Raw genomic sequence first — 21428 nt, 5'->3', positions numbered from 1 at the left:
CAACTTGTTAAGAAGCATGATGAGGAACTTTGGCGTCATCTAGAGATCACCACGAAAGTAAGACATCGATTCTGTGCGGAAGATAAATTCCAATGATCCCCTTAGCTTGTTTAGTATTAATGTTCTCTCATCTAGATCATAATAACATTAGATTGGAGCCTCTGAGATTGACATTGTATAGACTCTATGGATGACAGGTAAACCCACAGTTCTATGCATTTAGGTGGATCACTCTCCTCCTGACACAAGAGTTTAGTTTCTTCGATTGTCTTCACATATGGGATGCACTCTTAAGCGACCCCGAAGGCCCTCTGGTAAGATTGACTTATACTTGAAATCAAATAAATAGATACAGAAGACTCACTCATTCCTCAATGTTTGCGGGAATGATAGAACTCCGTTGATCTTATTGTTGCAGGAGAGCTTACTGGGGATATGTTGTGCGATGTTGGTTTTGGTGAGGAGGAGGCTAATCGCTGGGGATTTCACATCGAATATGAAGTTACTTCAACACTATCCAACTACAAACATCAGCCATCTCTTGTATGTAGCCAATAAACTTCGTTCCAAAATGTTATTATAAGTCCTTTTTTTTCTAACTTCTGATCAAGTCAACTTTTAGTTGCCCATTACAATTATACAAAGCGTTTTTGTTTTGTTTTAGGGTACTTTCACTTTACTCTTTTAATCGAAATATGTTTGTTTGTAATTTGTCCAACGGAAAGAAGCATGATAAAGATACAAGCGTTGATTAAGTATGAAAAGTTGTTCAAAAAAAAAAAAATTGAAGTAAGAAAAATGACGTATATTGAGAATATGGCGTATATTGAGAATTTATGATTATTATTATTATTATTGGTGGGTTGTATAATTGTATTAATGTCATCAATGTGTTACATATTACATGTTGGTTACTTTATATATACTACTTTTGTATCATTTTTATATATTACCTAAATTTAATCATTATCGCAAAGTTTATTTAATAATTTGGTTATATATTATTCTGATTCAGCTCGGAGTAAAATTAAATGGATATTATTAGTTAGAGCTCTTATTAGTTATTGCCTCATAAAGAGTTTTAGCTCACTCTATATTTGGTCCAAATGTATTTGATTGATTGTTTAAAATAGCATTTTTTCCCTAAATCAAAAATATGTTTTTATGTTGTGGGATGTTGGTACTAGGCTAGTTGGTACTGGTGAGGGGGAGGCTAATTGCTACAGATTTCACATTGAATATGAATTTACTTTATTTCATATTGAATATTTATTAGTTCTCTCGAAATATGTTTGTGAGTATTATTATTTTTGTTTATTTTATGTTGATCAGACATGCCTTTGTGTATCTAAACACTCGCAAAAATGGAAAGAAATGATTGTGGTCAGGCGCCTTCCCTTACAAGGTCGCAAGACATGTTTATTAGAAATAAAAAATAAATTAACAAAATATTTAGTTCATCAAATTCTTAATATCAAAGTATAATTTCACGAACTTTTCTAAAGTATGTCCTTTTAAAAACTAATCCCTACAAATTGGGAGATTCAATTATTGTGGTTTTGTTTATGTGATCAAGAGAAAAAGAACTGTTTTTCATCTGAGATCTTTTTCTTCCTTTAATCTCTTGTCATTTTTAATTGAATCTCCCAACTTCTTGGCAAGAGATTTATTTTACCTAATTTCAAATCTCTCCCTATAATATCCTCTAATTCTAAATTGAGTTTTGTTCATATTTTCATCATATCATAGGACTTTGCATTAGTATAACAATTTCAAATATCTTGAACTAACATTAAAATAAATAGTTGATCACCAAAAAGGTATAACAAACTTGACATATTCAAAAGATTTTGTATTGTAATCATATACAAAATTTTATGTTTTATGTACATATTTTTTTATAACAAACTTAAAAATTGTTTTTTTTTTTTGTTTTGTTTTAGATCATATCAAATTAGGGTTTTGTAGACATGACCTAGCTTGCTAGAAAAGGAACCCTGAATGTGAAGTAACATGTTAGAAACCAGCTTCCTATACAATTTTCTCATTCCCTCCTAACGACTCATCATCAAAGCCCGAATCTTTATCTGATTTCAAATCAATACCAGTTAGCACTCTCAACAACCGAGACCAAGAAGAGATCCGCAATTGCAACCAAGTTTCAGAATTGGTCAAGTTAATTTCAAGCTGCGCCCCCTTTTAATTGTTGGTAAAATAAAAATCGGTAATTTTAATGATCAAGTCCGACCCACTCGCAACCTACGAGCGATGAAGTCCACGTAGCATTTTCATCGGATATGAATGCTGTTAGAATTCCACTTAGCATATTTAGCATATTCTCATCCATTAGTTGAATCATGCATGCATGAGTTCATTAAATATAAATAATAAATCTGCTGAAAGTACAGAATTGTCTTATCTAGTTAAGTAACAGAAATGCCAAGTGGTACAGAAGATATTATTTAGGAAATTATTTTACATTTTATATTTCAAGATTAAGGAAATTATTTAGGATTTATATTTTGTTATTTACTTTTCTCATAAGTTTACTTTTACGTGTTTTATTATATAAGTAAGGATGAGAACTCCTTTTGTGAAAAGCAAGCGCTAGAACGAGAGAATTTGGAAGGTTTTTAGATCGGGCTAAAGAGAGAGAGAGAGAGAGAGAGAGAGAGAGAGAGAGAGAGAGAGAGAGAGAGAGAGAAGGAAAGAAAAGAAGACAAGAGAGTGGTTCCATGTGTGTTCTCGTGTGTAAGGTAAAAGCTGAGTTTTAATATGAACAAGGGCTTGAAGAAAGATTGAGCCTTTTCTATCATAATGGTGTTTATATGTGAATCTATCCTTCTGTAGAATCTGGTTAATATATGTTTTCATGATTTGTAAATCTGAGTTGCTCTTCTTGAGAAGAATTAGTGGACTTATGAGAGTAATGAATGATCGATCTATAGTATATTTTATGATATTGGAATAGTAAGTAATTATGCTTTTATCTTCTTTCTCGTATCTAATTAATATTTCTTTGATTGATTAGATGCAACCTTTTCAGGAGATTACAGTGGGCTATTCAGTATCTATGAATTTGCCATCGTTCAGAAGAAGAAAAATCATCCGAGAATCTTCTTCATGGTGAATATTTGCTACTAGAGATATGTGCATGATTTAATTAGTTTGAGATGTGTATGCTTCAGTAAGGGTTTATATATATTTATTTATTTTCAGGATCACAAACTAATAAGACAATGATTTTATTTTATTTTTATTTGCAGGGCTCTCTTCTTGTGTTTACTAACACTCACTCTTTGCGTTCCGGTGGGTGCCTCGACAACGACTACAACCATCAACGTAAATAATTAAACCGCACGTTCACAACACAAATTTTATGTTTATATATTATTAGCATATAATTAACCTTTTTTTTTGGTAAAACCTAACAGAGTCCTGACGGGGATATCATAGAGTGCATAGAAATATTAGCTCAGCCGTCGTTCACGCATCCTCTCCTCAATGATCACAAGCTCCAGGTCTTTGTTTATTTATTATATTTTTTACTCATTTACACATATCAGTTTTATTTAAGTAAGTTCTTACAATGTTTTCCCTTTTTTTTTTTAAAAAAAATGAAATAGAATACAGGAAATACCAAGAAATCTTCCTAACACAGCCAAAAATGAAGATGGAGTTAGCAGCTGGCAGATATGGAACGGTCGTAATGGATCGGAATGTCCCGAGGGGACGATTCCGATTAGGAGAGGACTCGGGATAATTCCGAATAGGAAGAAAGGATTAGTTTCTGAGGAGAACGGGGCTACTAATTCTAGTGCTGCATCTAAATTCACCCGCAGAGGACGACATGGGGTAAATATATTTCCGTTTTTCTGTAATATGAACTGCTCCAAAATTTCATCATTTTTTTTTTGTGAATATGCTAATTGTTATTTCTATATTAACTGTATATCGGATTTGTATGCACAGCATGCTGTCGTATCTTCTTCGTCAAGCGAACAAAGTGATGCATTTAAATTCACCCGCGGACATGAGGTAAATATAAAGACTTTTTCCGTTTTTCTATAATATGAATTGCTCCAAAATTTTCATCAGTAACTTTTTTAAACTGAATTGTATGCACAGTATGCTATCGTATATTCGACGAGTACACAAAATATCTATGGAACAAAAGTCACAATGAGTGTTGGGCACCCCAAAGTTGCTCAATTCGACGAGTTCAGCTTAGGCCAACTTTGGCTCACCTCGGGTTCATATGAAAGAGGTGATATGAACAGCATCGAAGCTGGATGGCAGGTTAGAAGATTATTTGTTATATAAGTTTTATATTAATTTTATAACTTATGTATGCAATATGACTAACAATATAATTGTTTTTTTAATTATTTTCTATATAGGTGTCTCCCTCAGGATTTTCGGATGAACAGTCTAGACTCTTTATTTACTGGACAGTAAGTGTTTGCTATGTTTTTTTTTTTTGTTCACTTCAATTTTATGACAATATGTTTTCTATAAAACTAATAATACTTTTTTCCTCTCGATTGGCTGTTGACAAAAAAAAAAAAAAAAAAAAAAAAAAAAAAAAAAACCCCTTGTAGAATGATGCATACACTTCTGTGGGATGCCCGAATCTTCAATGTCCTGGTTTTATACAAACCAGTGGCAATGTCCTTCTTGGAGGCGCTATCTACCCCCACATCGAAGCCATTACAATCCAGATTTGGAAGGTTAGACGGTTAATATTTTTATTTTTATTTTGTTATAAAACTAATTTTTAATATATATATATATAATGTAGGATCCAAACCTTGGACACTGGTGGTTGTCTGTCGGTCCGAACAGTGACACACTTATTCCAGTTGGTTATTGGCCCATGGAGATCTTTACTATACTCACTGACCACGCAGAATCGACAGAATGGGGCGGTGAAATAATAAATGATTACGAATTAAAAGAGAATTCCGTCTCCGGTCGACACACGACAACCCAAATGGGATCTGGGTATCTTCCGAACAGCGCCAAAGCTGCATATATGCGTGATCTGGAAATTATAGTTAACAAGGACGATTTACGCCCGACCTACGATCTCGAAGTAAGAGAAACAAACCCCAGCTACTACAAAGTCAATAAGACAGACAATACGAGTTTTACTTATGGGGGACCTTATGGGGGACCTGAACATGCGGGAACGATTCACGTCGGAGTTAATTTAGTTTTTCTTTATTTTTGTTTCAGTCTTTTTTTGCTCTTTTAGTCTCGTTTTTTTTTTTTTTTATTATTTTGATGTTGCCTATTGAACCGGGTGTGTCATACACCTAACTTATTTTTATTTTAGTTTTGGTGAAATTATATCTTTTTAACATAGATTAGATTTATTTCACGATGATGAATGTATTGTTTTAGTAAAATATCAAGATACTTCATTATAGGATATTTAAACACTAGAAGACTACATGATTTCAACAAGTGTAAGAAGAGACTGGTTTAGCCGGTTTTGCTGATGAGCTTGAGAGGATAAAATGCTAGAGGGACAAGAAGATTGTGACGCTACCGAACAACAGCAAGCAGAAGAGATAGCGATTCATCATCTGGCGCAGATCTACGACAGCAACATGCAAAGTCATGATGCCGAATCAACAAGTGCAAGAAAAGACTGGTTTAGCCGGTCTTGCTACTGAGCTTAATATGCATGCATGATGCAGATGCTAGAGGAAGAAAAAGATCGGAGATCATGCATGACTTTTCGTCATCAAACATCATCATGTTTTCCCAAGACTCAAATTAACCGGGGTTATGCATTCCTCCTTTTCGAAATATCATTTTAATAGTAAAATTATTATATTCTTGTTATAACAACATACACATGTAGATTTGCATTTGGGCAGTAAAATATCTATACCACAAAACACTAGACTACATGCATGTTTTAAGGTTTTAGCAAACTTTTCCAAATGATGAATTAGAATTTCTTTCCGAAAAATCAATCTATTCTATAAATTAAAACTGTGTGTTAATCGTAATTGAATTCATTTAAGAATATAAGAACAGTGAAATTAAGTAATAAAATACAGTTATTTGAACCACTTTAATTTTTAGATATGAAATTTGGACCTCCCATTGATTTTTCTTAATTAAATATAATTACATTAATTACAAACATAATAATAATAATAATAATAATACTATACAGCCATTAATATTAATTGTGGACTTTATATGTGATATACCAAATAAAATAATAACTTGATAATGAATTTTTGAGCCTTTATTAGGACATTTAAATTTACTCTGCTGTTGCCTGTTGTCTCTTATGCTGGACTTTCAATTTCTTACCGCTTAATTGGCGACCGTTCATTGTGGTGATAGCGTTCTGAGCAGCCTCTTGTGAGTTTGATGACCAAAATTTTTTAAAGAAACAAATAAAAAGAAGCTAATACACGAGAACAAGTCGGACGGAACCGATGCAATAAGTACTAGCCTCCAAGTTTACAAATGGGAACTGTTTCTTTGTTTACTCAACAGAAAAAAAATTTACCCACTAATCCAAAAACAAAATCATGGAGAGGAGTATTCAAAGGCTTGTGGAGGTTGTGGCTCGTCATCTACGGCCATAGCCGAGGTGGTTGTTGCTTGTTCGCCTTGTCCTGTAGCTGCCGCACCGTCAGCAGGAGATGCTGTTGAAGTTGGTGCATCAGTCAAAGACAGAACCTCAGGCTCATGAGGACGCAAGTCTCTTAGAAGGACAAACCCTGATGGAGCTAACTTCACCGGTACATATCTAGTTTCCTCCATCAATTTTATGTATTTCTCCTGTGAAGGGACTACACGAGCAGGGTTCACTAGAATCTCAAACGTCGCTTCTGGCTCAACCTTCTTCTCCACTGTTGTAGCTGTGCTATCAACCTGGCAGTAACATACAGAAGATATAGTTAATGGTCCAAATATGATCAAAACACGAGACTGACAGATTCATCATGACCATGAGATTCATCATAGGAGCAGCATTGGACAAAGTAGAAAATGTTAGAGAAATTAATTTCAATTCAATCAGATAGGATCATCATGATCATGAGATTGCATGTGTTCACGAAACTACCATTGGCCATAACAGAAACTTACTAATCTTGAATTGACCTTTTAGACGAAGATGTTTTGCCCCAAAAAATATATATATATACACGATGTTGGGAATAAGATTTGCACTTTACCTGCATAGAGTCTGCTTCCTTCTCATCTGACGCTGCTTTTGCTTTTCCTGCATCGTTGCCAGACCTTTCGGCATTAGCTTTCTGCTCTGCTTCTTTCTTAGCCCTAGCTTTCGCTTTGACTGAGGTTGAGAGCACAGCAGTTGGTAATTTGGCAGCGGTGTTGGCAGTAGCAACCGTGGTTGGTTTTGGATACTCGAACAAAGATGGTTTTGCGTGCGACATGAATTCAAACTTTGGGACTTTGAGGTCGTAGTTCAAACCGATGAACGCGGTTGGTGAGAACGCCAAGCTTATGAAGTAAATCAATGGGTACCAATACCAAAACTGGCTAAAGACAGCGAGGCCAATGACCGCAGTGACTTTGTCATGTTTTGTCTTAGAGAGCAGTCTTATCGTCACATTCCTTCCACCAGCATCAAGAATACCTGAAGCCAAAATTGCTCCCATCTTGCTCATTGTATCTTCATGCTTGTCAAGTATTATCTTCTCAAGTTGACGCCTGCAAAAACACAAGACGAATTTTAGTCTTCAGAAGGGAACTATTTCCTACCTCCTTTGATGAAGAGATCAGAACTTTACTAACCTAAATGCTCCAACACGAGAATCGCTTGCTTCACTAATTTGGACCATCACCATCGCCATGGCAATCAGAGCACCTTGACGAACGAAGTCCACCACATCTGATGTAAGTGGCTCCAATAAGGATATTGCCTCACTCAGGCCAGTGCCTGCACAAGAGATGCCAACTGCAAGAGCTGCGCCATAGCGGACATGCGGATTGTACGACTCAGAAAGAAGGGATACAATACGGGGAGTCTACAGTTTAAATATTGTGTAACCAGTTAATAAGTGTAAGCGAGCACAAGAGCCTTAAAACACTAAAGAAATGGACTTTAGCGTCAAAAATTTATTGAGCTAAAAGGAATATGGAGTACCTGCTCTGGATCAGAGTATAAGACAAATCCAAGTGCAAGAACAGCAGTCCTCCTGACATCGTCACTGACATCAGACACGGCAAAGTGAAGGAGTTGGCGGATGGCTTTGTTGTTAGCGGTTCCACTGTAAGCCAATGCGAGTGCATACATTCCACCGTAACGGATGATAGGATCTTGATCTCTAGTCATCTGCTCAATCAATGTATCTGCTCCCTCTTCTCTACCATATACTGTGAGAGCTATTCCTAGAGCCAATCCCCTGAACATAATATCAGATGTTTGTTATTTGAAGACTGAAAGAAATTATCATGCACCCACACACAACAAAAAAACCTCTTCCAGATTTGAAATTACCTTATTATCTTCTCATGCTGAGTCTCGTGAGCATAAGCGAGCATCTCACTTGCCTTATCAGTTGCAGTNAATATTGTGTAACCAGTTAATAAGTGTAAGCGAGCACAAGAGCCTTAAAACACTAAAGAAATGGACTTTAGCGTCAAAAATTTATTGAGCTAAAAGGAATATGGAGTACCTGCTCTGGATCAGAGTATAAGACAAATCCAAGTGCAAGAACAGCAGTCCTCCTGACATCGTCACTGACATCAGACACGGCAAAGTGAAGGAGTTGGCGGATGGCTTTGTTGTTAGCGGTTCCACTGTAAGCCAATGCGAGTGCATACATTCCACCGTAACGGATGATAGGATCTTGATCTCTAGTCATCTGCTCAATCAATGTATCTGCTCCCTCTTCTCTACCATATACTGTGAGAGCTATTCCTAGAGCCAATCCCCTGAACATAATATCAGATGTTTGTTATTTGAAGACTGAAAGAAATTATCATGCACCCACACACAACAAAAAAACCTCTTCCAGATTTGAAATTACCTTATTATCTTCTCATGCTGAGTCTCGTGAGCATAAGCGAGCATCTCACTTGCCTTATCAGTTGCAGTTCCAACCAACAACAGACCCATGCTAATGCCGGCAGCTTCACCAGCAACAGCACTGTCAGTGTAAAGCACGCTTTTGATATCATCGTATATGTCTTCATCAGCTGTCCCAAGGGCAGCCAAACCAAGACCTAAACAAGCTCCATGTTGAATAACCTGCAATCATATTTCTTTTTGATGAAAATCAAATCTACACAAAAGACTAACTTTTTGGTGATAGAATGAAAGACTATCCAGAAGAAAAATATAGCCAAGTACCTCAAGACTAGTGCTGCGTAGGCTATCACGAAGAAATTGCTTGATTCCCTCACCATGGTTGGCATGAATAAGGCCAAGAGCATATAAAGCACCCCCTTCGGAATAAGGACTCCCACCACCACCTGCTCCTCTCTGAGGCAAGTATGGAGCCATCAGTGACCTGCCTTGTTGTAAGTGACCACTATGAATAACACCTAATCCTGCTGTAGCACTAAACTTCGCCCAATTGGTGGCCCTGCTTAGCCAATCCTGCCAATTCAAAAAGAAGAATAAATTCTATGTCATATCTTTATCGTTGAAAAAGTGCAAAAAAATGATAGTGAAAGTAAAGTTTACCAAATTCTCCCTGAGGAAAGTGTCAACTGTCGTTCCAGCATGCATTATAGCATTCGCATATATTGTAGCACTGTGACATACACTGTTCCGCATCTCAACGGACTGTTTTATTGTCTTCAGGATTAGCAAGTCCGATCTACAGACAAACAATGGTTATTGCTGAAGCATGTTACTATCTGGAAGAAACGACTTAAGAACAAAATATCCTTTCAAGAAATGTAAAGGGAAATTAACTGCCTCACTTGTTATGGCTGTAAAGAAACTGGAGGGTCAGCTGTATTGATGTCTCTCCAGATAAAATTCCCTTAACCTTTGTTAACCTCTCAGCATACACAGCGTCAGCAGGAATCGTTTCATGCACAATTGTCTGAGATGGAGTGTCATCCGCCATCTGTACATCCCCTGCATTGTTCTCATTTTGAGCAGTAGAGGTCTCAACGGCTTGAACTGCTTCTACAGGACGGGTCTTGGGAGCTGGAAGGCGGTCTCTCACACTCATGAGAAATGCCTGGTGCTCATTCTCTACGAGATCGAAAGCGATTTGCAAAGCCAATAAAGCATCATCCTTACTCTCTGAGCGTAGAAGCTTCTCCAATATGCTCGCAACACCTTGTGGTTCATCCAAAAACATAAGGCATTGACAAATGCTCAAATAATCAGGAGAAGCCAGCTTCTGGTAGACATTAACGAGTAACCGAAGAACCTACACGAATTAAACAACGTAAGGATGGTATCATTTGCAAATTAACAGTAAATCCAAATTACCTACAAAAGTGTTTTGATTTACGACATAAAGAATGCAATGAATTACAAGGTGTAATTTACAACTGTGGTTGAGAAGATACAATATAAGGTCCGCATGACCGTTATATTTGCAAAGAAAGATAAACGAAGATGTATCCTAGTCAACTCATAGTATCATAAACATATTACTCTTGTTAAATTCCAGTTCTGTGGGGAGTACACTCACCTCATGTCTATATTCTCTGTGGTTAACAAAAGAGTGGGAAACATTAATGCAGTAAGATAATGTTCCCTGCACATTTTCACTCTTTACAATCGATTCTTCCAACTTATCCAATCTCCGACATTCTATAGCAATGCCCATGGCTTGTTGATACTTTCCGTCAGTGATACATCTGCAAAACAGAAAATCATGTGAGTAAAATTAAATAACAAAGAAGAGAGTCAAAAAGTAATTAAATTAGGCATCCCATACTTGTCTAGCATTCGTTCAACAATGGCCTCCAGTCTCGGGTCAATTTCCACAGCCTCACTTGACTCGACTGCCTTGGATCTGAGAATAGCATACTCATCTATTGCTTTAGCTGAAAGCGAAAACAGAAGCTTATTAGTGAATTTATCGGAGAAAAATCTTATAAAAAGAAAGACTAATGTGCGAAGCTTATTAGTTACAAATGATAGCTGATAGAAAGATATATGTGCAAGTCTTATTAGTTAGAAAAAGATGTGGTCTAAAACACTAAACTATTTGCTTAATACATATTGCATTTAACTTGACTTTATGTATATTATGGTCAAGAATATCCAAGCTACTGTTTACTGTCATCATAGGTCTAGGAAGGAGATGAAAAGAGAGGAGAGCAACAAGCTTCAATATCCTTACCAAGTAGAGTATGAACATAATCAGAATCCTCGGAAACATCAAATAAGGATCCAGCTCCAAGGGCATAGGACAATGAATCGTTAAGTTCACCCAAGTAATAGAAAACCTGAGATAAGAAAAAGATAACAATCATCATTAGGAAACAAGAGAAGGTCAAAGCTCTAAAACTTATACCACTATCTACCAGCTTTTACGAGAAACAACCATATAATGCATTCGTGTAACTTTCACAAGTTCCTCTACTAACAGATGTGGCCAGTATATATATATACACAACAAGTAATCGTGTTAAGTTAAATAAAAAGCTAAACTGTACCTTGGAGACCAACAATGCAGCAAGCTGTCGTTGATGCTGATCAAACTCTTCATCTTCGTATAAGCTCTCTCTACCCAAAAAAAAAAAAGAAAAAAAAGGAGTCTCAGAATCAAGATATTAAGCAGCACATAACAGTGTATGATCTCGAGCTAGAAGAATGAGAAAAGTACAGTAGATCCACAACTTTCAAAGGGAACAAAATAAGTACATCGTGTCAGTAACGGAGCCGTACTTAAGTCAGATAACACAATGGGTCCATTGGCATTAAGAATCTACATAATGATGAACTAAAGCAATCCGATAAAGTTATTGCAAATTGTGACATTACAACGCTTTCCTTTTCCCAATCAAAAACTTCACCTCGACACAAAACTGTCCATGACTGACCAAAAAAAACTTAGAATTTCAAGAATCCTAAGTCCTAAAATAAGAAAAAGCAACCCTAAACCCCACCAATAGCTTTACCGCAAAAATTCCCAGCAAGCAAACAGATCGAGTGAAGTTAAACAAGTAAAACCCTAAAACAATAAGAAAAGAAAAAGAAAAAAAAAAGCTAAGGAAGAGAGAATTACATGATGGGAACACTGGTGGAGATCTCGGGCCAAAATTGGTCAACCAATCTGTTGAGATAAGAGAGAGCGTGAAGTTTCAAGGAAGGATGGGGTTCATTGAGCATTGCAAGTAACCCACCGGCCGAACTAACCATAACGGCGGCCATTATCCTAATCGGAATTCAAGAAAGAAAAAAAAAAACCCTAACGGTGTGGAGAAGGAGGAACAAGAACCGAGCTTTAACCTCGATCGAGGGAAGGGACGTCTCGAACTAATTTATCGAGACAGAGAGAGAGACTTCACTTTTCAGAATAAGCCGTCTAAATAAATTAATAAATATAACATCGAAACTTATCGAATATTAAGGATACTTACCCAACAAGTCAAGTTATTTAATCAATGCCCCTAAGTTCTATTAAGATTATACTTTCACCCCGGGAAAAAGGTAAATTTAAACCCGTACTATTTCGAAAGTGTAAATTCTTATCCAAACAACATATATGTGTGTTTTTCAACCTAAATCCTTACATAATTCAAATTTACTACCTAGACTTCGAATCATTACCCATATTCATTCATTGACTCATACAATGTTAGTCAACCGTTAAATGTTTTGATCAATTTGTCACTTAAGTGATGATGTGTCAAGGTCGTTGAGCTCGGAACCTTAAAACGACGTTGTTTGCAGTGAAAGGTTAAAACAACGTGTTTTGAATATGGGAAAAGATCTTAATTGCAAACGACGTCGTTCACAATTAAAAGTTAAAATGACGTGTTTTGAATTAGGGGAAAGATCTTAATTGAAAACAACGTCGTTTTAAGGTTTCGAGCCCAATAACCTTGACATATCATCGCTTACGTGTCAAATTGATCAAAACATTTAACGGTTGACTAACGCTGTTTGAGTCAATGTACGAATATGGATAACAATTCAAAGTCTAGATAGTAAATTTGAATTATGTAAGAGTTTAAGTAGAAAAATACACCAATCTGTTATCTGGGTAGGAATTTACACTTCAAATAGTACCACTTGAAATTTACCCTTGACTCACTTTCACCCCTAACATATATAATGAGCGCCACATTACTGTACTGTATATAATAAGGTTTATTTAATGGACCTATTAAACGGCCATAATATAATGGCCCCTTTTAGTTGCGCAATGTAAATATAAATAAATATAGAGTTTTGTAATATGGTTTCTTGTCCAATTCCAAACTCTTGTTGTTGGTGTTACATTTGGTCTGATAGATGATGATCAATCAATTTCCCTCAGCTTAGGTTAGTGATCGATGAGCTAAATTTTAGCGAATAATCAAATATGTGTGCGATGTTGTTTGGCTAAAGAGTGCTAAAATCGGATCTTGAATTGGTGTTAGATCATTTACGTTTGGAATGGTTTTAGATGTTCTGTAATCTAGCAAATGAAGAAATCCCTAAAACCGACTGATCAACTTCACGGATCTTAAGTATGTATCTCTCTTGTCATGGTAATCCCCATCATTTGCTCATGTTTATTATATAATGAGAGAGGAAAGCATACATTATTTCGTTAATAAATTACTCCATGGATGGTGTATATAAGAACTTAATTCTTGCTCCGAGAAAGAGAGATTGAGGAGAGAAAAAAAAAAAAAAACTTTATTTGTTTGTTTTGGAAGTAAGCATATGTGAGAGGGTTTGTGGTTTGCATTATTGATTGATGAGACGCCTAAAAAAAAGCTAAGCTCACAAAAGTAAATGAAATCACATTTTGGGGTTTCAATATTCCGTAAAATTAACATGGCCTGTCATCCAAAATATTAAGCCACCAAATTTGGCCATATCATTTTTTCTCCAGTCGAATATAATTATATTCTACTTGATATTTTCTCTTAGACAATACATATAATTTGTACGAATAAACATGCAAAAAAGAGAGATATACGCACACAATTTCATATTTCGGCTTCTTGTTTTGGCCAAAACATTTTTTTGTTAGTGGCCTTTAAACCTCTACATCCTTAAATCAAAGTTAAATATAATTATGATATGATCAAAATAATTCAGCGAACTGTATGTATAATAATTGTTGTCATAGGTTCCCCAATTCTTCAACTATATTTTGCATCATACTTTTCTCTTTTGTGTTGGATGAGATCAATATGGCAGTTGGGCAGACGATAATTTTTCCCAGTGACCGGTGAATTATATATCATTTAACTCTTACTCAACAATAATTATATCCTAGTTGTTGTACAGGTTGAACCGGGCAGGTTTTGGTTTACTCTATACAGCTGGTTTCTTGCCATATCCCCATGGTGCTGATCACTCTGTTAATTGAAGGATTAGGGTTCATTTCATATATTTCCTCTGTGATTTTGATCGTCATTAGCCACACTGTAAACACGTTGATCTTGAATCTCTTTCGTTTCATTTATCAAGAAAAACAAACAAACTGGAGTTGTCTCTCATAGGAAATAAACCAAGTGATCCGGTTTATTTAAGTCTACGTACAGTTGACGAAAAGTGCTTATGCAGTTATGCTATCACGGTCTCTATCTAAGTCTCTCTCTATATATACTACTCATGCAACAAGCAATGTCATATAAAATACATCCTCTTCCAATAGTTTTTAATAACAAACATTTTAAGTTTCCAATAATCATGGGTCTAATCGCCTGCAGAGCGTTTGTGTTTGTTTTGCTATTTGCTTTGGCCGCAGATTTTACTATGGGAGCATCAGAGTTGGGTGATGACAAGCACTTGTTTCCTCACCCTCACCCTCGTCCTCTCCTCCACAAAGGTGGCATCTACAAGAAGGGCTTCAAAAAAGGCTTGGGCGACTTAGGCGGTGGAGGCGGCTTTGGATCAGGTGGCGGTTGGATTGGAGGCAGCATTGGAGGCTTTGGTGGTGGAATAAGCGGTGGATTTGGTGGCGGTGGAGCCGGTAAAGGAGTTGACGACGGTGGATTCGGCAAAGGAGTTGGCGGCGGAGTCGGTAAAGGAATTGATGGTGGAGCCGGTAAAGGAGCTGACAAGGGAGCTGATGGTGGAGCCATTGGGGGAATCGTCGGAGGAACTGGTAAAGAAATTGGTGGAGGAGCCGGTAATGAGGTTGGGGGAGGAATTGGCGGTGGAGGTCACTGAGGATTTGGCAAACCGTTGTGTGCATTGCCGAGGGGCTATAATAATCCCCATGCATGAGTATTGCCATTTAACTATTTAAGTAAACTAATTCGTTAAAATCTAAACATATGAAATAATAACTGAAATGTCTGTCGTTTCCCTTTAATTGTTTTCCACTTTTCCTCTTATATGATTGTCTCTTATCTTGCTTCTTCGTGTAAATAAAATGGATAAAACGATTTAAAGAAAAAATATTATACTTAGTAAGACTAGTTTTATATAGGAACTTTGAAGCCTTGTGCAATTAAAAAAAGTATACGTTTAACCGAGACCAGAAAAAACTAAAGCGATAATACTAAAACCAACTAACTTTAACAGTTCTTATTAGCTAAGAAATTAAACCTGACAAAATAATCACAGCGATAAAAAGTTACTTCCTCACGCGAGAACGCTAGTACAAAAACCGTTTCATGAGTTCATCTAAACCGATGGCGAAGAATGACTGGCTTACCAGTTACCAGGAAAATGATTCCAGAGATCCACGGTTTGGAAGGGTAAAATGGTAATTTTTATTACGTTCTCGGGTGAGTTTTGAGAACCTTGTCAAGTAACTGAGGATTTGCAAACCGGACATGCTTTACTCCGTCCTAGCCACGGATCAATACACTGCACAGTTCATAAACAATTGTTGATATTTCGAATTTCTCATATCTAATAAGGAGGGGTTTTTGATTCGAATCAGTAAAAAACTTACATCTTTATGGAATTTGTGCAAACAGGGGAGATGACGTATGGTGTCTCCGATCGTCGGTGTTTCCAGACAAATAACACACGTTTCTTCAAACTTATCAGTCTGCATATTATCACCAACATATGACACCAAAGAGAAAGCTTTTTAGTAAACAAAATTTCGATATGAAAAAACTGTGTTGTACATGTGAACCTTTTAGCTTACCTGAACTGTAGACTCTGGTAAGTCGTTAATGCGTTGAGTAGAAGCGCCGCCATGTCGATGGTTGTTATCATCAAGAGCTAGCAGCATTTCGTAATCATCTCTGCATCAAAAATGGTTNGTATAATAATTGTTGTCATAGGTTCCCCAATTCTTCAACTATATTTTGCATCATACTTTTCTCTTTTGTGTTGGATGAGATCAATATGGCAGTTGGGCAGACGATAATTTTTCCCAGTGACCGGTGAATTATATATCATTTAACTCTTACTCAACAATAATTATATCCTAGTTGTTGTACAGGTTGAACCGGGCAGGTTTTGGTTTACTCTATACAGCTGGTTTCTTGCCATATCCCCATGGTGCTGATCACTCTGTTAATTGAAGGATTAGGGTTCATTTCATATATTTCCTCTGTGATTTTGATCGTCATTAGCCACACTGTAAACACGTTGATCTTGAATCTCTTTCGTTTCATTTATCAAGAAAAACAAACAAACTGGAGTTGTCTCTCATAGGAAATAAACCAAGTGATCCGGTTTATTTAAGTCTACGTACAGTTGACGAAAAGTGCTTATGCAGTTATGCTATCACGGTCTCTATCTAAGTCTCTCTCTATATATACTACTCATGCAACAAGCAATGTCATATAAAATACATCCTCTTCCAATAGTTTTTAATAACAAACATTTTAAGTTTCCAATAATCATGGGTCTAATCGCCTGCAGAGCGTTTGTGTTTGTTTTGCTATTTGCTTTGGCCGCAGATTTTACTATGGGAGCATCAGAGTTGGGTGATGACAAGCACTTGTTTCCTCACCCTCACCCTCGTCCTCTCCTCCACAAAGGTGGCATCTACAAGAAGGGCTTCAAAAAAGGCTTGGGCGACTTAGGCGGTGGAGGCGGCTTTGGATCAGGTGGCGGTTGGATTGGAGGCAGCATTGGAGGCTTTGGTGGTGGAATAAGCGGTGGATTTGGTGGCGGTGGAGCCGGTAAAGGAGTTGACGACGGTGGATTCGGCAAAGGAGTTGGCGGCGGAGTCGGTAAAGGAATTGATGGTGGAGCCGGTAAAGGAGCTGACAAGGGAGCTGATGGTGGAGCCATTGGGGGAATCGTCGGAGGAACTGGTAAAGAAATTGGTGGAGGAGCCGGTAATGAGGTTGGGGGAGGAATTGGCGGTGGAGGTCACTGAGGATTTGGCAAACCGTTGTGTGCATTGCCGAGGGGCTATAATAATCCCCATGCATGAGTATTGCCATTTAACTATTTAAGTAAACTAATTCGTTAAAATCTAAACATATGAAATAATAACTGAAATGTCTGTCGTTTCCCTTTAATTGTTTTCCACTTTTCCTCTTATATGATTGTCTCTTATCTTGCTTCTTCGTGTAAATAAAATGGATAAAACGATTTAAAGAAAAAATATTATACTTAGTAAGACTAGTTTTATATAGGAACTTTGAAGCCTTGTGCAATTAAAAAAAGTATACGTTTAACCGAGACCAGAAAAAACTAAAGCGATAATACTAAAACCAACTAACTTTAACAGTTCTTATTAGCTAAGAAATTAAACCTGACAAAATAATCACAGCGATAAAAAGTTACTTCCTCACGCGAGAACGCTAGTACAAAAACCGTTTCATGAGTTCATCTAAACCGATGGCGAAGAATGACTGGCTTACCAGTTACCAGGAAAATGATTCCAGAGATCCACGGTTTGGAAGGGTAAAATGGTAATTTTTATTACGTTCTCGGGTGAGTTTTGAGAACCTTGTCAAGTAACTGAGGATTTGCAAACCGGACATGCTTTACTCCGTCCTAGCCACGGATCAATACACTGCACAGTTCATAAACAATTGTTGATATTTCGAATTTCTCATATCTAATAAGGAGGGGTTTTTGATTCGAATCAGTAAAAAACTTACATCTTTATGGAATTTGTGCAAACAGGGGAGATGACGTATGGTGTCTCCGATCGTCGGTGTTTCCAGACAAATAACACACGTTTCTTCAAACTTATCAGTCTGCATATTATCACCAACATATGACACCAAAGAGAAAGCTTTTTAGTAAACAAAATTTCGATATGAAAAAACTGTGTTGTACATGTGAACCTTTTAGCTTACCTGAACTGTAGACTCTGGTAAGTCGTTAATGCGTTGAGTAGAAGCGCCGCCATGTCGATGGTTGTTATCATCAAGAGCTAGCAGCATTTCGTAATCATCTCTGCATCAAAAATGGTTAAAACTATCAAGCTTCACTTATTGAAGAATCATAGTAAAATAAGGAGACAAATATACAAGATACCATACTCGTTAAAGTCACGATCCATATGAAGAAGATTCCTACTGCTAATGGTGTGTTCAATAGCATTCTCTAGTCCCTCCAAAAAATCCAACCTCTGCTACATTTAAAAGGGGTAAAGGATTATTAGTTATGATGCTTAATAGAACATCAGCGACATTAGGGATATAAACATGGTTAAAAGAGTACCTCGTCAAAGCTCATATCATTTGGAAAACTGAGATTCATAGCTCCGTCTAAAAGACCAGGTGCACGACCTAAACGATGACCTCGACCCCGTGGTGGTGCTCTAACAGGAGCACGAGCCTGTGGAGGATTCAATCGCCTCCTTAAAGAACGTTGTTGTAGTCGTGCTTCCAGGCGACTTCTCCCACCAGGGTTTGCTGCAATCTGTAATTAATATTCATTGGCATTAAAACAGCGGGTAAGATATTCAAAAGGAGCCTAAAGCCAAGTGCACTGTTTGATAATGTTTAGTCCCGCCTCTAAACACAGCAAATCGAAAGTACCAGATTAAAAAACGCCAACACAGAAAAGTTTCGTTGTCCATCACTTACGGTACTAGAGTTTCGGGTATTACGAGTAGAAGAACGACTAGAAGAAGCACGGAGAGAGTTCTCTTCTTGTTCCAACATCCTGGCTAAGTTTAAATCCATCTGTTCCAACGTATCAAGTCGAAATAAGAACCTTAGTTGATAAAAAGGATGGAACATAAAAGAAGACATCCAAAGAAAGGGAACTCGGAGATCTACCTGCTCATGTCTGATCAACCTCTCTTCTTGGTACAACTGTTCTTGCAATTCACGGGCCAAAATCTCATCTGCTTCTATTTGTCTTACATTCAAATCAGATACACCGTTTTCAATATGTGTAGGACCGCCGAAGATCCGTACTTCAGGAGATGAATCTTCAATTTCCAACACTTGAGTGTTGCGTCTTTGATGGTTCTGAATTCGTGGTGGCCTTGAATTAGATGGTTCCCCAGGAGATGTAATAACAGTAACTTCTGGCTCATTTGAAGCCCTTGAACTAGTAAATCCATTCCTCCGCCGTCGTTGTTGTCTTGTTTCTCTTTCAACCACACCGGTTTCATGCACATCAAGTCCGGAAACAAAACTACAAATTCCGCGTGTGTCACTCTCATCCCTCTGATTCCGGCTACGCGTACTAACCCACCCCTCCGACCCATCTCTACTCGCCACCCTATACAAAGAATAAAAACTCTTATAGCACCACATCCTTTTGATATCCATCCATACAAACATCTAATATAAGAAGATAAAGGAAAACTATTACCTGCTACGCGAACTTTCTGGTCTTTTGCCTCTAGACCTTCCGTGAATATCAATTCCAGAAACAATCTCTCTTATGCCAATGGAAGTTGAAGTTTCAGAAGCTAGTTCCTGCTCCACACTAACTGTTTCCTTGGAACTGGTGTCAGCAGCTAGTCTAGCTCTAGCTGCTATTCCATGTGGAGATATGCAGCCATGTCTAACCAATCTCTTAGTGCCTCTGTTCTGTTGTCTGTCACTGGAGAGGTCAATTGTTTCTCTATTAGAAACAGAGCCACAATCTGCTTTTTCTTTGCCCTTATTACTATTCCCAGGAGGCAGCATAAAAGAGTTATGATCACCTCGTAAAGGAGAACAACCATTTATGTCTTTAGATGCAGCATGTCCATTGAGTTGATTTAGATTTAAAACCGGATTCCTCTCTGCACGAGCCCCGCATGGATCAACGGAGATGGATTTCCCTTTATACTTCTCAACCGCTGGTCTCCTAAACAAAGAAGTGCCTCCTGAAGCACGCGAGCGAGTTAGCGTATCAGAAATTTCACGGTTTCCACCAGTTTCGAGGATTGCTCTGGTTCTATCACTAATGTAATTACGGTCCTCTTCTCCTTGATATCTCACTGGTGCTTCTGGAGAAGGTGGTCTTCTCTTAACCTCTCTAGTTCGTACTGGTCTATCTGGAGTATCAGGTATGGTGATTACCATGTCAAAGTCAGTGTTCTCCATCCTGAAACAGTTGAAAACAAAAATAAACAGTTAAGAAATTGAAAGCATTGTAAATTAGCAGTAGACTTTTTCTGATTAATGAGATGTTTTGAGATTATTCAAAACAAAAACCTCAGATTATAACTTAAAGCAAACACAATTTCACCAAACGTTAAGAACACACAAGAGAACTTTTTCAATCGGAATTTGCAGAATTTTTATGGACGTGCCTTCAAATTAATTATTGTCTGAGGGATTAAGCCAACGAAACTACCAGAAAAACGAAGATTCGTGGGAATTTTAGATACACCAGAACGAGAATATCAAAAAATCAAAAAATCTTCGTCTCCAGAAAAAAAAAAATAATCGCAGAGAACAAATCTGAAATACAAAAGGAGATAGGAATATTACCCGATTGAATGTGATTCGAAAGTGAGAACCGAAACCCTAGTTGTTCGATGCGGAGCTAACTGCATCGATGAATCTGCCCTATCTCTCCCCTCTTCCTCAATGGGGGTGCAACGATTGGACCTCAGATTATTCCGGGTCGGGTTAGGGATTACTGGGTCGGGTTCATCGATAATTAATGCTGTAGGCGTACACAATTTAAACTGGGTTTAAGGTCCAATAAGTTGGGCTTTTTTACAAAGAAAGATGCCTCTTTTTTATTTAAATTGGCTAACACAATTAAACTGCGGTCAAATTACTCAAGTCAATTTTGAATAGTATTCGTAAACAGTATATCCACTACACATATTTACAAATAAGACATTATTATTATTATTATTATTATTATTATTTGGTCATACGAGTAAAAAGAAAAACAAGTTTTCAACAGAAAAAACTCTAGTTAGAGTCCAATTCTAATTTGATTATGTCGT

The 21428-nt window shown here is 37.2% G+C and overlaps 7 protein-coding genes across 11 annotated transcripts in view; 4 read left to right on the top strand and 3 right to left on the bottom strand.

The window, feature by feature from the left end:
* The window catches only part of LOC104762662 (TBC domain-containing protein C1952.17c-like), a 3877-nt gene extending 3166 nt beyond the window's left edge, over positions 1-711 (top strand). Inside the window, exon 9 of the mRNA XM_010486003.2 lies at positions 419-711. Within this exon, the coding sequence (XP_010484305.1) occupies positions 419-583 (165 nt within the window). The 3' untranslated portion in view covers positions 584-711. The remainder of the gene's footprint in view (positions 1-418) is intronic.
* Positions 3074-4458, top strand: LOC104778562. The gene is made up of 7 exons (XM_010503016.1): positions 3074-3126; positions 3267-3342; positions 3435-3521; positions 3634-3855; positions 3973-4038; positions 4129-4299; positions 4414-4458. The coding sequence occupies exons 1-7, from the start codon at positions 3074-3076 to the stop codon at positions 4456-4458; spliced, it is 720 nt and encodes a 239-aa protein (XP_010501318.1).
* On the bottom strand, positions 6438-12497 carry LOC104762652 (26S proteasome non-ATPase regulatory subunit 1 homolog B). Of its 2 annotated transcripts, XM_019243281.1 has the most exons (14): positions 12207-12497; positions 11635-11704; positions 11319-11424; positions 10911-11019; positions 10662-10830; positions 9934-10394; positions 9692-9827; positions 9356-9604; positions 9077-9253; positions 8501-8544; positions 8147-8405; positions 7795-8027; positions 7212-7710; positions 6438-6906 (listed from the first exon to the last, which is right to left on the bottom strand). In XM_019243281.1, the coding sequence occupies exons 1-14, from the start codon at positions 12350-12352 to the stop codon at positions 6559-6561; spliced, it is 3006 nt and encodes a 1001-aa protein (XP_019098826.1). In that variant the 5' UTR covers positions 12353-12497; the 3' UTR covers positions 6438-6558. The 2 variants fall into 2 exon arrangements, with proteins under 2 accessions (XP_019098826.1, XP_010484287.1); XM_010485985.2 differs by lacking the exons at positions 8147-8405; positions 8501-8544 and adding an exon at positions 8679-8937 and having other exon boundaries at positions 9033-9253.
* Positions 14763-15483, top strand: LOC104762642 (glycine-rich protein 23-like). The gene has a single exon (XM_010485973.2). It carries the CDS (start codon positions 14768-14770, stop codon positions 15314-15316), a length of 549 nt encoding a protein of 182 aa, XP_010484275.1. The 5' UTR covers positions 14763-14767; the 3' UTR covers positions 15317-15483.
* Positions 15654-16344, bottom strand: LOC109124425 (E3 ubiquitin-protein ligase SDIR1-like). The gene is made up of 3 exons (XM_010485963.1): positions 16251-16344; positions 16050-16148; positions 15654-15961 (listed from the first exon to the last, which is right to left on the bottom strand). Exons 1-3 carry the CDS (start codon positions 16335-16337, stop codon positions 15899-15901), a joined length of 249 nt encoding a protein of 82 aa, XP_010484265.1. The 5' UTR covers positions 16338-16344; the 3' UTR covers positions 15654-15898.
* On the top strand, positions 16885-17605 carry LOC104762621 (glycine-rich protein 23-like). Its single transcript, XM_010485951.2, has one exon. It carries the CDS (start codon positions 16890-16892, stop codon positions 17436-17438), a length of 549 nt encoding a protein of 182 aa, XP_010484253.1. The 5' UTR covers positions 16885-16889; the 3' UTR covers positions 17439-17605.
* Positions 17776-21112, bottom strand: LOC104762630 (E3 ubiquitin-protein ligase RNF12). Of its 4 annotated transcripts, none has more exons than XM_019243278.1 (9): positions 20959-21112; positions 19847-20569; positions 19303-19753; positions 19108-19212; positions 18740-18940; positions 18559-18650; positions 18373-18472; positions 18172-18270; positions 17776-18083 (listed from the first exon to the last, which is right to left on the bottom strand). In XM_019243278.1, the coding sequence occupies exons 1-9, from the start codon at positions 21021-21023 to the stop codon at positions 18021-18023; spliced, it is 1899 nt and encodes a 632-aa protein (XP_019098823.1). In that variant the 5' UTR covers positions 21024-21112; the 3' UTR covers positions 17776-18020. The 4 variants fall into 4 exon arrangements, with proteins under 4 accessions (XP_019098823.1, XP_019098824.1, XP_010484234.1 ...); XM_019243279.1 differs by having other exon boundaries at positions 18559-18647; XM_010485932.1 differs by having other exon boundaries at positions 19108-19206.

The sequence above is a fragment of the Camelina sativa genome, chromosome 3, assembly GCF_000633955.1.
Source record: "Camelina sativa cultivar DH55 chromosome 3, Cs, whole genome shotgun sequence".
Classification (NCBI taxonomy): Eukaryota; Viridiplantae; Streptophyta; class Magnoliopsida; order Brassicales; family Brassicaceae; genus Camelina; species Camelina sativa.
The sequence above is the reverse complement of the archived record's forward strand: the minus strand, read 5'-3'. Positions and strand labels throughout refer to the sequence as shown.